The sequence below is a fragment of the Neofelis nebulosa genome, chromosome 1, assembly GCF_028018385.1.
Source record: "Neofelis nebulosa isolate mNeoNeb1 chromosome 1, mNeoNeb1.pri, whole genome shotgun sequence".
Classification (NCBI taxonomy): Eukaryota; Metazoa; Chordata; class Mammalia; order Carnivora; family Felidae; genus Neofelis; species Neofelis nebulosa.
In genome coordinates, this window is record NC_080782.1 from 218,594,580 (window position 1) to 218,607,849 (window position 13,270).

At 38.6% G+C, this 13,270-nt stretch overlaps 1 protein-coding gene across 3 annotated transcripts in view; it reads left to right on the top strand.

Moving 5' to 3' along the window:
- COG3 (component of oligomeric golgi complex 3) overlaps positions 1–13,270 on the top strand; it is a 72,552-nt gene that overhangs the window by 37,422 nt on the left and 21,860 nt on the right. For all 3 annotated transcript variants that reach the window (XM_058684991.1, XM_058684998.1, XM_058684984.1), the window contains exons 14-16: positions 3,079–3,184; positions 8,912–9,036; positions 10,509–10,598. In XM_058684991.1, coding sequence (XP_058540974.1) covers positions 3,079–3,184; positions 8,912–9,036; positions 10,509–10,598 — 321 coding nt within the window. The remainder of the gene's footprint in view (positions 1–3,078; positions 3,185–8,911; positions 9,037–10,508; positions 10,599–13,270) is intronic.

The window sequence follows — 13,270 nt, forward strand, 5'->3', positions numbered from 1 at the left end:
TATAGTGAAGCAACGATTTCAGGAGTAGATTCCTTAATGCCCCTTACCCATTTAGCCCATCCTCCCTCCCACAACCCCTCCAGTAACCCTCAGTTTGTTCTCCATATTTATGAGTCTCTTCTGTTTTGTCCCCCTCCCTGTTTTTATATTATTTTTGGTCCCCTTCCCTTATGTTCATCTGTTTTGTCTCTTAAAGTCCTCATATGAGTGAAGTCATATGATTTTTGTCTTTCTCTGACTGACTAATTTCACTTAGCATAATACCCTCTAGATTTTATTTTTTTAGAACAGTTTTAGATTTACAGAAGAATTGAGAAGGTAGTACAGAGAGTTCCCATGTACCCAACATCCAATTGTCTCTGTTAATTAACATCTTATGTTAGTATGGTACATTTGCTACAGTTAATGAGCCGGTAATGATACATTGGTATTAATTAAAGGCCATAGTTTATTTGGATTCCCTTAGTTTTTATGTAATGTCTTTTTCGATTCCAGGATCCCATTATCCTATTTATGACACTATATTGCATTTGTTTTTCATGTTATGTTAGGCTTCTCTTGCCTATGACAGTTTCTCAGACTTTCCTTGTTTTTGATGATTTTAATGTAGCATTTTTGAGGAGAATTGGTTAAGTATTTTGTAGGGTTCCCCCTAACCCCCTGCCGTTGGAATTTGATGTTTTTCTCATGATTAGACTGGTGGTATGTGTTTTGGGGAGGAAAATCCAAAGTAACTTTTTTAGAACATCATATCTAGGGTAGATGCTATCAACATGATTTACCAAGTTGTTAACTGAACTTGATCACCTAGCTGAGGAAGCATCGTCAGATTTCTTCACTGGCAAGTTGCTCTTTTTCCCCAAGCTATGCTGCTTCCTTGGGATGCAGAGTATTTGCATAAATTATTTAGAATTTGTCTGCAAGGGAAATCTTTTTCCTTTTATGCATTTATGTATTTATTTAATCACTTACTGATACCAGTATGGACTCATGGGTATTTATTTTGTACTTTGGATTATAGCCCACTGCTGTTTTGCTCAAATAGTTCCAACTTTGACCATTGGGAGCTCTTTCACTTGGTTCCTGGGTCCCTTTGACAGATCCCCGGCTTCTAGGTTTGTTTGTGTGTTTTTTGAACACTTCCTTATCTCGCGGCTCCAGGCACATCTTGCCTATTTCCTGTCGTAGCCCTAGAGTCAGCCATTTCTCCAAGGAGTCCTGGCTTCTTTTATTGGAGAATGGAATTAGCAAACAAAGTTTAGGTGCTGGGTGTGCTCATAGCTTTCGGGGGTTCTTGCTCTTGGATCCTGTCGGCTGACAGAGCAAAGAAGTATACGTATGTATACTAACCCATTCCTGTTGCCACACACCCTCGCCAGCATATTCACTTAACCTAACGCCTCAGCGCCTAGGCTGATATGTGTGTGGTAAGAAGTGTGTTTGTTTTAAAGCTAACAGGCTTGAAATATACCGGGCTATTTGGTTTAATGCCCTAACCTATTTTAAGAATATTCTCCTCAACTTTTCATCCCTTCTCCTGATTTCTCCTTAAATTTGTATATTGGGTAGTTATATTGTTTGCATAGTACTTTTTTTTTTTTTTTTAATAATATGTAAAATCAACCATGCAGGGATCAGATACATGATAGGAAGGGCATGTAGTATTGGGGCTGTTAGTTTATTGCCCACCTTTTCTTATTCTGCAGGCTCATGGTAGGAATTCTTTTGGTGTTTGGATACTGCTAATAATTCCAGGGAACCAATCAATAGTCCATGTACAGAAGTTACCTTGGTTTTGAAGCCCACAAAGTGTATATGACAAAAACTAGATCTGTTGCTCAGCCCAATCTGTGGAATTGTATCTTTCCCTTGTTCCCCTCCTTTCCTTGTCTTCTTTATAGTAGTTTTATATTACAGACATATCAATGTCTGTAATATACGGATCACTAACTACGAAAACTTCACTAGTTTACATATCCACCTTTATAAAGGTGGAAATACACAGAAATGGAGACCTAACAGACACTTAGCTACTGACAAAAGGAATGGCCAGAGAACTATTTGGGAGACAGTTTCTGGGCCAGTCCTCTTACTCTTGGTGCAGAAACCAGAAAGTGTAGCTAATCCCTAAATGGCACACAGATGTAATCTTGTAATCTATCTAATAGACCATTAGGTGATGAGGTTTACTAAAGCCCCCCTCATTGTAATTTAGTGACACATTTAGTATGTTTATTCAGTCATCACATGGCCAGTATCCTGATGCTTTCTTGTGTAGACCTTTTGGTTTAAGGACACCACTTGCAGCAAATGTTTGCTTTGTTTTTCTTTTGGTGGGGGGTAGGGGTATAAGGTGATCTTGCTGTGACATCTATGTGCCATTTAGGGGTTAGCTACACTTTCTGGTTTCTGCACGCAGAGTAAGAGGACTGGCCCAGAGTCTGTCTCCCAAATAGTTCTCTGGCCATTCTTTTTGTCAGTAGCTAAGTGTCTGTTAGTCTCCATTTCTGTGTATTTCCACTTTTATAAAGGTGGACATGTAAACTAGTGAAGTTTTCATTACTTAGTAGTTAGTGACCTGTGTATATTTGATGTTATTCTTTAGGCAGTGAAGAAGGGTTGAATAATCTCAGTGCATAAGCTAATTTTTAATAATCTGTTTGAAAAATAGCTTACTGTACCCATTCTCTCATAGAGAGAAAATGAGTTGTTTGAATTGGCCAGTTACTTGATAAAGCATTTCTGACATTCAGAATGTGTCCAATCTTAAAGTTTGTTTCTAAACATCAAGTTGAAAGTAGCTTCCTATAGGAGGCTCGTGTATTTGACCCTTCAGCAAATACCTGGTAATGGTTCTGAGATTAGTGGTTCACAAAAGTCTATGTATGTGTTTACGGGAATAGGGACGCTCTATACTAATTCAACTTTTTAATTTCCATGGGTTGTTTTGCCTTAGTTTCATTAGTCCATTCATTTATTAACTAGATTTTTTTTTTAGCTTTTTGGAAGGAACGTGTTCATGTTGCAAAATACAGCTGAAAACTACACTTTAATGTTGTTTCTGATTTCTTTACACAGCAAATTGCACAAAGTTTAAAAGATGAACAGAAGAAGGTACCTTCGGAAGCTTCATTTTCAGATGTTCAGTTAGAGGAAACAGAGTCTAATAATCTAACAAAATCTGGTATGTTATGATGTTTAACTCCAACTTTTATTTATTCACTTAAACTTTTATTGAGGCCTTGTCATGTTCCAGACATGAGAAATGAGAAACAGCTTATGTGCCTTTGAGGAGCCCACACTTGAGCAGGCGGGGGTGGGGGTGGGGGGGAGATTGATAAGCCACAGATGTAATTCAGTGGTGATATGCCCAAAGGTATACACAGGACACTCTTGGATCATGGATGAAGGGCATCAAAATTACGAAGCTTTGAGTGCAAGAAAGTGAATTCAGTGAGAGGTGTTGTGTCTGAAAACTCTGCTGTTTATAAAGGCAAGAATGAAGCCAGGTGGAGTAAGGTTAAAGACAGAATAGCACGGAAGAAGGCATGCAGGAATGGAAGACCGTGGATGCTTTTGGGGGAGTCAAGCGGTTTGGTATGTTTGGGTATAGGTTATTTGTAGGGAAGGAGCAGATACAGCAGGCCAGATAGGTGTCAGTCTCGCGGACTTTGAACTTCTTGGTAGTAGAGTGTGTTGGCATAATTGTACCACCCGATTTGCACTTGGTAAATATATTGAGTGCCTGGGACTGGGATAAAATACTGATTGAAATGTATGGGATAGCTTGGACTATGGTGCATTTATCGCAGGGAGCAGAATTGTCCAAGAATCATCTGGATTCTCATGAGTTTAATGTAGACAGCGAGCTGGTTTGTTGTCTCTCCTTCTGGCTCTAACAGGGGCAGTGAAGCTCAGCTCGTCATGGAGCCCAGGACAGCCTGGGATTGGGATAGTGAGAGTGGGAACCTTTCAAGGATCCCAATTGCATCTACATTCCCAGGTTCAGGGCATCATCAGGTATTGTGGGTTATTCTATGAACAGTTGATACCTTAAGGCCAGACTGCCAAGCAGACTGGGTATTCCCTCCCTGGCAAAGCCATTATCTCATGCTTGCCCCATAGGAAGAGAGACTAAAATTTTCTCCTCTGAAATAGAACCTGTGCCATGTCTTAGTATACCTCTTGGTCCTAGAAAACCTTTTCAAGAGTTACTGGAAAGACTAGATTACGTCTCTGTCTTGCCAATCCTGGTCTTGTACATTTTCCCTTCCCCCAGTAGAGTCTGTATTCTTTTACCCATGCCTGGCCTTAAAGTAAATAAGGTATTGTTGCCAGAACTGTAGAGACTAGTTAGGAGACTGTTTTGTTTTCCATTTGAAAGTTAAAGGTGATTTGAACCAGGGTACTAATGAGGGATGGAGAGAAGTTTATAGATGAGACATACAGTTAAAAGCTTGAGTCAATAGAATTTGATGACATCCTAGATGTGGGGGCTGAGGAAGACTTGGTAGGGTCCATGTGTATATCAGTCTGGAGCTGTGCTGTTCAATATGGTAGCTGCCTGCCATTGAGCATGTGAAGTGTGGCTCATCTGAATATGCTGTTAGCATATAAAATGCATACCAAATTTCTAAGGCTTAATATGAAATAAAGAATGGAAAGTACCTTACTGGTAATTTCTGTCTTGATTACATGTTAAAGTGATGATATTTTAAATATATTGGGCTAACTATATTAAAACTCATTCCATTTGTGTTTTTTTTTTGTTTTGTTTTGTTTTTTTACCTTTTTTAATGTGGCATTTTAATGTGTCCCATCTATCACTCACATTGTATTTCTGTTGGAACAGTACTGCTCTAGAGCTGTAAAGAGGAGGACTGATCTGGAGATAAAGACAGTGGAGTGCTTGATGCTGTGGGCTTGTATAGGATCACCCCGGCGCTGAGAATAGAGTGATAATAACAGAAATCTGAGAGAGAGAGAGAGAAAAGTAAACCTGAGAGAGAACCTTAACAGACGCTGACGTTAAGGAGCAAAATGGAGTATTCTGGGCGAACTGAGGAAGAATAGCCAGAGAGGTCAGAAGAGAGCGAGAGGATAAGGTGTGATTAAAGCCAAAGGAGGAGGGGTTGGCAGGGTAGTTTGGGTGAACAGGTGAGAAATAGGACATCACAACGATACTGTGGTCAGAGTGGGATGGTAGGTTTTAAGAATTAAGAGGTGGAATCGTTTGGAGTAATAAAGTCTATAGAAAGGAATAAAGTACTTCTGAAAGGAAGTCTTGAGAACATCTGTCTATGGGGTTGGGGGTGCAGGGATGGAAATGAAGGTCTTTGGAATTCGGAAGGTCAGGGGCAACCATGTGGCTGTCTGTATGATTGTTGATGGTACTTAGAGTGGTGATAGAATTTGGGGTGAAAAAAGCAAGACTGAGTCAGGTGGCACGGGGAGCAAAAAAAGAGGATAATCACTTTTCTCGGTTCTTGGTTTCTTAGTGCGCTGGAAGTGAGAATGAGAAGCCTCCAAAGTGAGGACTTTGAACAACATGGTGTCCACGTAGTAGAACTAGGTGTCTGGGCCAGTGTGAGGGACCGTTGTGTGAAGAGGCTGATTATCAGTGTCTTCAAAAGCACAGGCTCTATTCTCTGCGTAGAGCGGGCGAGAGGAGGGTGGGCTCAGAGACGACGCTGGAGGAAGACTGCCGGAGGCTGAGGGAGAAGCCCTGTTACTTGGCTTTGTTCTGCTCCTCAGAAGGGGCAGCTAGTAGACACTTGCCTTTTGATGGTTTGCCAGGTAAGTAAACTTTCCCTGCATCGGTTGTTTTAATGCTAACTATTTTTCACAGGAAAGTGAAAAAATAAACAAGCCAGTACTTAAAGTACGGTATTTTAAAGTACTTAAAATAGATTTGTTTCACTAAACTTTTATTTGGGGGTAATGTTTTGGCTCTTTATTTTGAAGGAGGGATCTTACAGACCTAATCTTAGCACAACTATAGATACTAATCTCCTAAATATTCTTTGATAAAATTTGTCTAGTTTGTTCTTTTTAAGGAACTTCATATAGATATTTTAAAGTAAGACCCCATAGAGGGGCTTTTAAAGTCACCCAAGTATTCAGAAATGAACTATTGTGACCTCATCAAAATAAAAAGCTTTTGCACAGCAAAGGAAACAATCAGCAAAACTAAAAGGCAGCCGATGGAATGGGAGAAGATATTTGCAAACGACATGTCAGATAAAGGGTTAGTATCCAAAACCTATAGAGAATTTATCAAACTCAACAACCCAAAAAAAACAATCCAGTGAAGAAATGGGCAAAAGACATGAATAGACACTTCGCCAAAGAAGACATCTAGATGGCCAGTCAACACATGAAAAAATGCTCAACATTACTCATCATCCAGGAAATACAAATCAGAACCACAATGAGATACCACCTCAACCTGTCAGAATGGCTAAAATTAACAACTCAGGCAACAACAGATGTTGGCGAGGATGTGGAGAAAGAGGATCTCTTTTGCACTGCTGGTGGGAATGCAAGCTGGTACAGCCATTCTGGAAAACAGTATGGAAGTTCATCAAAAAATTAAAATAGAACTACCCTGTGACCCAGCAATTACACTAGTAGGTATTTATCCAAGGGATACAGGTATGCTGTTTCGAAGGGGCACATGCACCCCAATGTTTATTTTTTTAATTTTTTTTCAACGTTTTTTATTTATTTTTGGGACAGAGAGAGACAGAGCATGAACGGGGGAGGGGCAGAGAGAGAGGGAGACACAGAATCGGAAACAGGCCCCAGGCTCCGAGCCATCAGCCCAGAGCCCGACGTGGGGCTCGAACTCACAGACCGTGAGATCGTGACCTGGCTGAAGTCGGACGCTTAACCGACTGCGCCACCCAGGCGCCCCACACCCCAATGTTTATAGCAGCACTACCAACAATTGCCAAAGTATGGAAAGCACCCAAATGTCCATTGATGGATGAATGGATAAAGAAGATATGGTACATCTATACAATGGAGTATTACTCGGCAATCAAAAAAGAATGAAATCTTGCCATTTGCAACTACGTGGATGGTACTAGAGGGTATTAGGCTAAGCAAAATTCGTCAGAGAAAGACAAATATCATATGACTTCACTCATATGAGGAGTTTAAGATACAAAGCAGATGAACATAAGGGAAGGGAAGCAAAAATAATATAAAAACAGAAAGGGCGACAAAACAGTCTCATAAATATGGAGAACAAACTGAGGGTTACTGGAGAGGTTTTGGGAGGGGGGATGGGCTAAATGGGAACGGGCTTAAGGAATCTACTCCTGAAATCATTGTTGCACTATATACTAACTAACTTGGATGTAAATTAAAAAAATAAATAAAAATACCAGAAAAATAAATAAATAAAATCACACAAGTATTACATGCTTTTGAAAAACAAAAACTTAAGCTTACAGCATTATAAAATGAAAGCACTGACCTACGATATTCTCCTCTTTGTTTTTGCTCATAAATCTATATACCGTAATCTCCGGATCTCCTCCTAAGCCTAGGCAGTTCTGGCTCTTTTTTAAAAAAAGGAATTATATTTTGCTTGGCTCTCCTTTTATTTTTTTTATTATTGAAAAGATTTCAAATATACAGAAAAGTAGAAAGAATGATACAATGAACAGTGTATACCAGTACCCACCACCTGGATTCAAGACTTAATATTTTATCACATTACATATACATATATTCTTTTGCTAATCATTTTAGTTTTTATATTTTTTTAAAGTTTAGTTATGTAATCTGTACACCCAGTGCTGGGCTCAAACTCATGACCCCAAGATCAAGAGCCACCTGCTTCTCTGACTGAGCCAGCCAGGTGCCCCAATCTTTTGCTGATGACTTTAAAGTAAATTATTGACATCATTGCCAGTTTACTCTTGAGCATTTCGTCATCTCTCCAGAAAGTAAGGACATCTCTTACATAACCATAAACCATTATTGCACTAAAACATTCAATAAAGTTTCCTAATGTCCTCTCATACCCAGCCCTTATTTCACTCTTCCCTCTTGCTCCAAAGTATTATCTTAGCTCTGCTTTTGTGGCTCATTTCAACTCTGGTCTCTTGAGCTGAAGTGATTGTGCTTTCCTTACAAAGCCAACCAAGCCCCCCTCCATCTCCTCACCCTTACTGGCGTCTGACCTGTCTTGGAAAGAGGGGGGATAATTCTCTTCGCTTGGGAAATGGATAGACTGAGGAGGCCTGTAAGTGATACAGCTTAGATCATGGAAGGCAGGTTGTCAGGCAAACCAGCTTTGATTAATTTTCCTGTTTAACATTGCTTTGTTTTCTTGTCATTCCCCCACCTCCGTAGGCTCCCACTTGCTTCCACATGACTACACACAGGTCTACCTCCTTTTTGTATAATGTGTATATACTGTTCATTTATTCCATAAAGATTATTGATCACAGTTTGGGCATAGCTATTTGAGTTAAGCATATATATGAGGTATACACACACACACACACACACACACATATATTCATGTGTATTCTTACTGTGTTAAATCTTAGCTATCACCGATTCGGGGGTTCCTGTGGCATTTTTTTTTTTTTTTTTTAAAGATTTCTTTGCTTTCTTGCTTTCTTGCTTTCTTGCTTTTTTTTTTTTTTTTTATTAAGTAAACTCTACCCCCAACATGGGGCCCGAACTTATGAATTCAGGAGTTCCATGCTCTACTGACTGAGGTAGCCAGGCACCCCCCCCTTGGCATTCTTGATTAAAGGTGAAGAAAATCTAGAAAAAATGGATGCCCCTAGGTATTGATAACTAAAGAGAACAAACAGGTTATAGTTGCCATGCAAGTAAGACGGACCTCTATGTGTATGAAATGTGTCTTTTCCATTTGGATTTTTAGGTTCAACAGAATCCCTCAATCCTAGACCACAGACGACAATTTCTCCAGCAGATCTTCATGGAATGTGGTATCCTACAGTTCGAAGAACTCTTGTGTGTCTCTCCAAATTGTACAGATGCATAGATGTATGTGTGTAAATTCTTGTATCTTTAGTGTAAATTGCTTGCTGTTTCACGTGAAATTTTTTAATTTTAATTTTATTTTAAGATATCGATGTAGTATTTTGTTTGGTATCAAATTCAAATCATACGATTTTTCAGTACAGAGGTAGGTTTAAGATGAGTCTAAGTTAGGAATTCTTAACCTGTGCATTCTTTAGAACCTTAGAATTCACTAGTGGCCTTTAGGGAGTCTGTGAACACCTTGAAATTGTGGGCAAAATTGTGTATGTATGTATGTTTATATTTGTGTCTTTCTGAGAAGGGTTATGGCTTTTATTGCTTTTCATAGGGACCTATGACCACATATAAGTTTAAAACTACTAGTTAAGTCATCTGTTTTAGTTTAGTTTATAGATAAGGAAAAAGACATGCAGAAAGGTTAAGTGACGTGTCCAGTGTCACATGGGCATAATGTACATTTAGTATTAAATTTATTATTAAATGCATCTACTTTAGTTTTGTACTCCATTTAAATCAGCATCCTTGATAAGTACTATTAAGGTTGCATGTGTTTCTAATCATGGGATTAATTTTCGTTGTTTGCTGAAATTAGCAGTACTTTTTTTTCTCTTAAGCACCAACTTAAACGTTGCATTGATTTTAGGTAAGAGTTATTGTACACATTCCAGAATGTTTAATGATACGATTAATGTAGATGCATAGTGGTGGGTGATTATCAATCTTGACAGATTATTTGTCTATATTTATTTACTGTTAGGAACTTGCTGCTGAAATGTAAGATTCAGTGTTTTTTTGTTTTAAGTAATCTCTACCCAACATGGGGCTTGAACTCACGACCCCGAGATTAAGAATTGCCCGCTCCTCTGACTGAGCCAGCCAGGCATCCCTAAAATTCAGTGGTTTTACTTTAAATTAAACTGTGTAACAACTCCAGTAGCATATGAAGAAAAAAGCGATTAAATACAACAGCTGTGTAATTAATTGTCCAAAAGCTACTGTTTCTTAAGAATATAGTTCATAGGGGGTGTGTATGTTCCCCCCACCCCCCGCATAAAGATACATTTTTTAGAACTTGGGTGACTGAGCCTTTGTTTTAAAGTTGGTTTTATTGAGTTAAAAAAAAAAGCCTCCAACATATTGAAGTCAGGGCTCCATGGGGTCAGAACCACATCTGCCTTGTCCACCCACCACTGTGCATCCAGCATTTAGCACAGAGCCTAGCATGAAATAGGTGCTAAGGAGATGTTGGAGGGTCACATGAGTGTCTTGAGAGATGCACATTACAAAAGCATGTATTGGTCTAGAAATAGGAATAGGAGTAGGAAATGCCAGGGGGAATATTGCCAGTAATATAACTTAATTCAGCTATATTGAGGGTAAGCAAGCATTCATTGTTCGTTGTACTCGGCTTCCATTTTTTCTTTTTCTTGTGTTGTGAAATACTTCAGGGTAATGTTTTTCTTTTATTTCACCAGAGGGCAGTGTTCCAAGGATTGTCCCAGGAAGCCTTGTCTGCCTGCATTCAGTCACTACTTGGAGCATCAGAGTCTATCAGCAAAAACAAGGTTTGATGAAGTGTTAGGTGAAATCTTGTTACCCATAATAATACTGTTCAATACAGCATTTATTTATAGGCGCAGAAATTTAAAGCCGTGTTGGCAGTAGGATATGTTTGTTTAATGTGATTTAATTTTGAGGCCCTTTAAGAGAAGCTAGAACAGTTGACCCTTGAACAGCACAGGAGTTACGGGGCACAGGTCCCCCCACGAAGTTGAAGATACATGTAGAACTTTTGACTCCTCGAACACTGAACTACTAATAAATAGCCTTCTGTTGACTGGAAGCCTTGTTGACTGGAAGCCTTACTGACTGATAACATAGTCAATTAGCACATTTTGTATGTTATATGTATTATGTACTGTATTCTTAGAATAAAATAAGCTAGAGAAAAGAAAATGTTATTAGGAAAATCATGGGCAAGAGAAAATACATTTACATTATGTACTCTAAAAAATGCACGTGTGTAAGTGGACCAGCGCAGTTCAAACCATGTTGTTCAAGGTTCAGTTGTATTTTGTTATAGTGCTAAATAAAGACTACGCTGTATAAAAGAGTGCCAATTTTGCTAAAGTACCAAAAATGATACTTAGGTTATACATTCTGTAGGATAAAAGTTTCTTACTACAGTCTTAGAAACTGGGAAGGTAGTAGATTCCTGTTTCCCTGGAAGACCAAAACTGTGTTTTCAAGGGAATGTAGCAATTTATAATCATCCTTCAGTGATGGTTTTAAATTGTTGAGCAGAGGAAATCTACTAAGTCAATTTGGAAGACAGTTGTGGCCCATGGGTTGCATGACTGGAAGTAGTTGCCATGACTTTGTGACTTAGTTTTTAATCAAGAAGGGATCTGGGGCTGAAGGCCTCTGAGAATTTTTTACAGCCTGGTCATAAGTGTTGCTCTGTTTAACCCTCTGTTAAAATACCTGTTACCCAGGGGGAGGGAGCTGTGGGAGGTGTTTTCAGGGAAACCTTTTTGCTTTTTGGCTGCTTGAGTCTTCAAGGCTTTAGATAAATTAGGGTAACACACACACACACACACACACACACACACACACACACACACACACACAGCTTCCCACCAAAGAATTTTGGGTTCTGTTGCTAGGAAAGTTGTACCTCTGTGACAACTTCATTCTCCCACTCGTGGAATGGAAGGTTACAATTTTTGTTTGCTAGAAAGAGGATGGAAAGTTAGTTGTAGACAGGCAGATTTAAGTTTTAAAAAGTGTTTCTAAGTCTCAGCTCTCACATTTCCTATAATACATGAAATCAGGAAAAACATTCTAATATTAGGTAAATGGTTAAATAAATTGTGGCATATTCCATATAGTAGACTATTACACGACCATTAAATTTTTAATGAAGCAATAACATTCAACTTAAATATGTTAAGGCAAAAAAAAAAAGGATACAAACCAGATATACATTAGGACTTTAGTGAAAACGCTTTTGAAAGCTTTTGGGGGACTGTGGATGATTTTCCCTTCTTTTCTCTATACTTTTCTTATTTTCCAGATTTTCTAGCATGGGCATGTGTTTCTTAGATCATCAGGAGAAAAAAAATGACCTAATTTAAAAATAAGTGTATTGACTTAGGTCTTATACCACTGTTCTCTTTTTAAAGGGAAGTATGAAGGGCTTTTTGATTCTTCAGTCCTTACCCTGTGAGGCCTGTGAGGCTGTCCTATTTTATCTAGCTTTGCTTCCTACATATTATAAGGGGTTTAAGTATGTATGAGGAAGCCCTCTATTTGGTAAGCATTAGCTAATTTATTGTCATTGTGGAGTTTGCACTTTTGCCTTTCAAGAAAATGATCACTTAATGTGTTGGCTTTTTAAGGCAAGAAATTGTTCTTCTGTACTTTTAAATTGAGCACCTAGTGTATCAGTAAATTACTAACATGGTACCATTCGCTGGATAACAGCTGTAGTAAAGTCAATCTATATTGTACTATTTTTGCCCCTTGGAGTTGTTAGTTTTTTGAAAAATAGAGCAAGTATTCGGAATGTTTCCTGCTTATTTAATGCTCTGTGTGCCAGAGTGCAAAGTGAGTTTCCATCAATAAATCATACTTCTATATTGATTATGGGTTTATTTAGAAGGAGGGAAGAGAGAGAGAAACCAGAGAGGAGTTACTTTGCTTAATAACCCCTTTAAAATTTTTATTATTTACTGAAGGACTTTATTCTTTTCCTAGTATAGTGTAACATCATTAGAAATATTTTCAAAGTAAAATTCTATCTTGAGTAGGCAGCAAGAACGAGCAAACACAGCCTTGCTTTTGTTAATATACAGACATTTTCCTGAAATGAAAGTTATCATTTTTCACTGTTTCAGGATTGGGTCTGAGCTTTGGCAATAAAGCTGGAATCAAGACCGTTCTGGACAGGGCCTAACAGGGAAGATGCCCATGTGGCCGCTCTCTCTCTCTTTTTTTAAAAATTTATTTATTTTTTAATTTACATTCAAGTTAGCATATAGTGCAACAATGATTTCAGGAGTATATTCCCTAAGCCCCTTACCCATTTAGCCCATCCCCCATCCCCAAACCTCTCCAATAACCCTCTGTTTGTTCTCCATATTTAAGAGTTTCTTATGTTTTGTCCCCGTCCCTGTTTTTATATTATTTTTGCTTCCCTTCCCTTATGTTCATCTGCTTTGTATCTTAAAGTCCT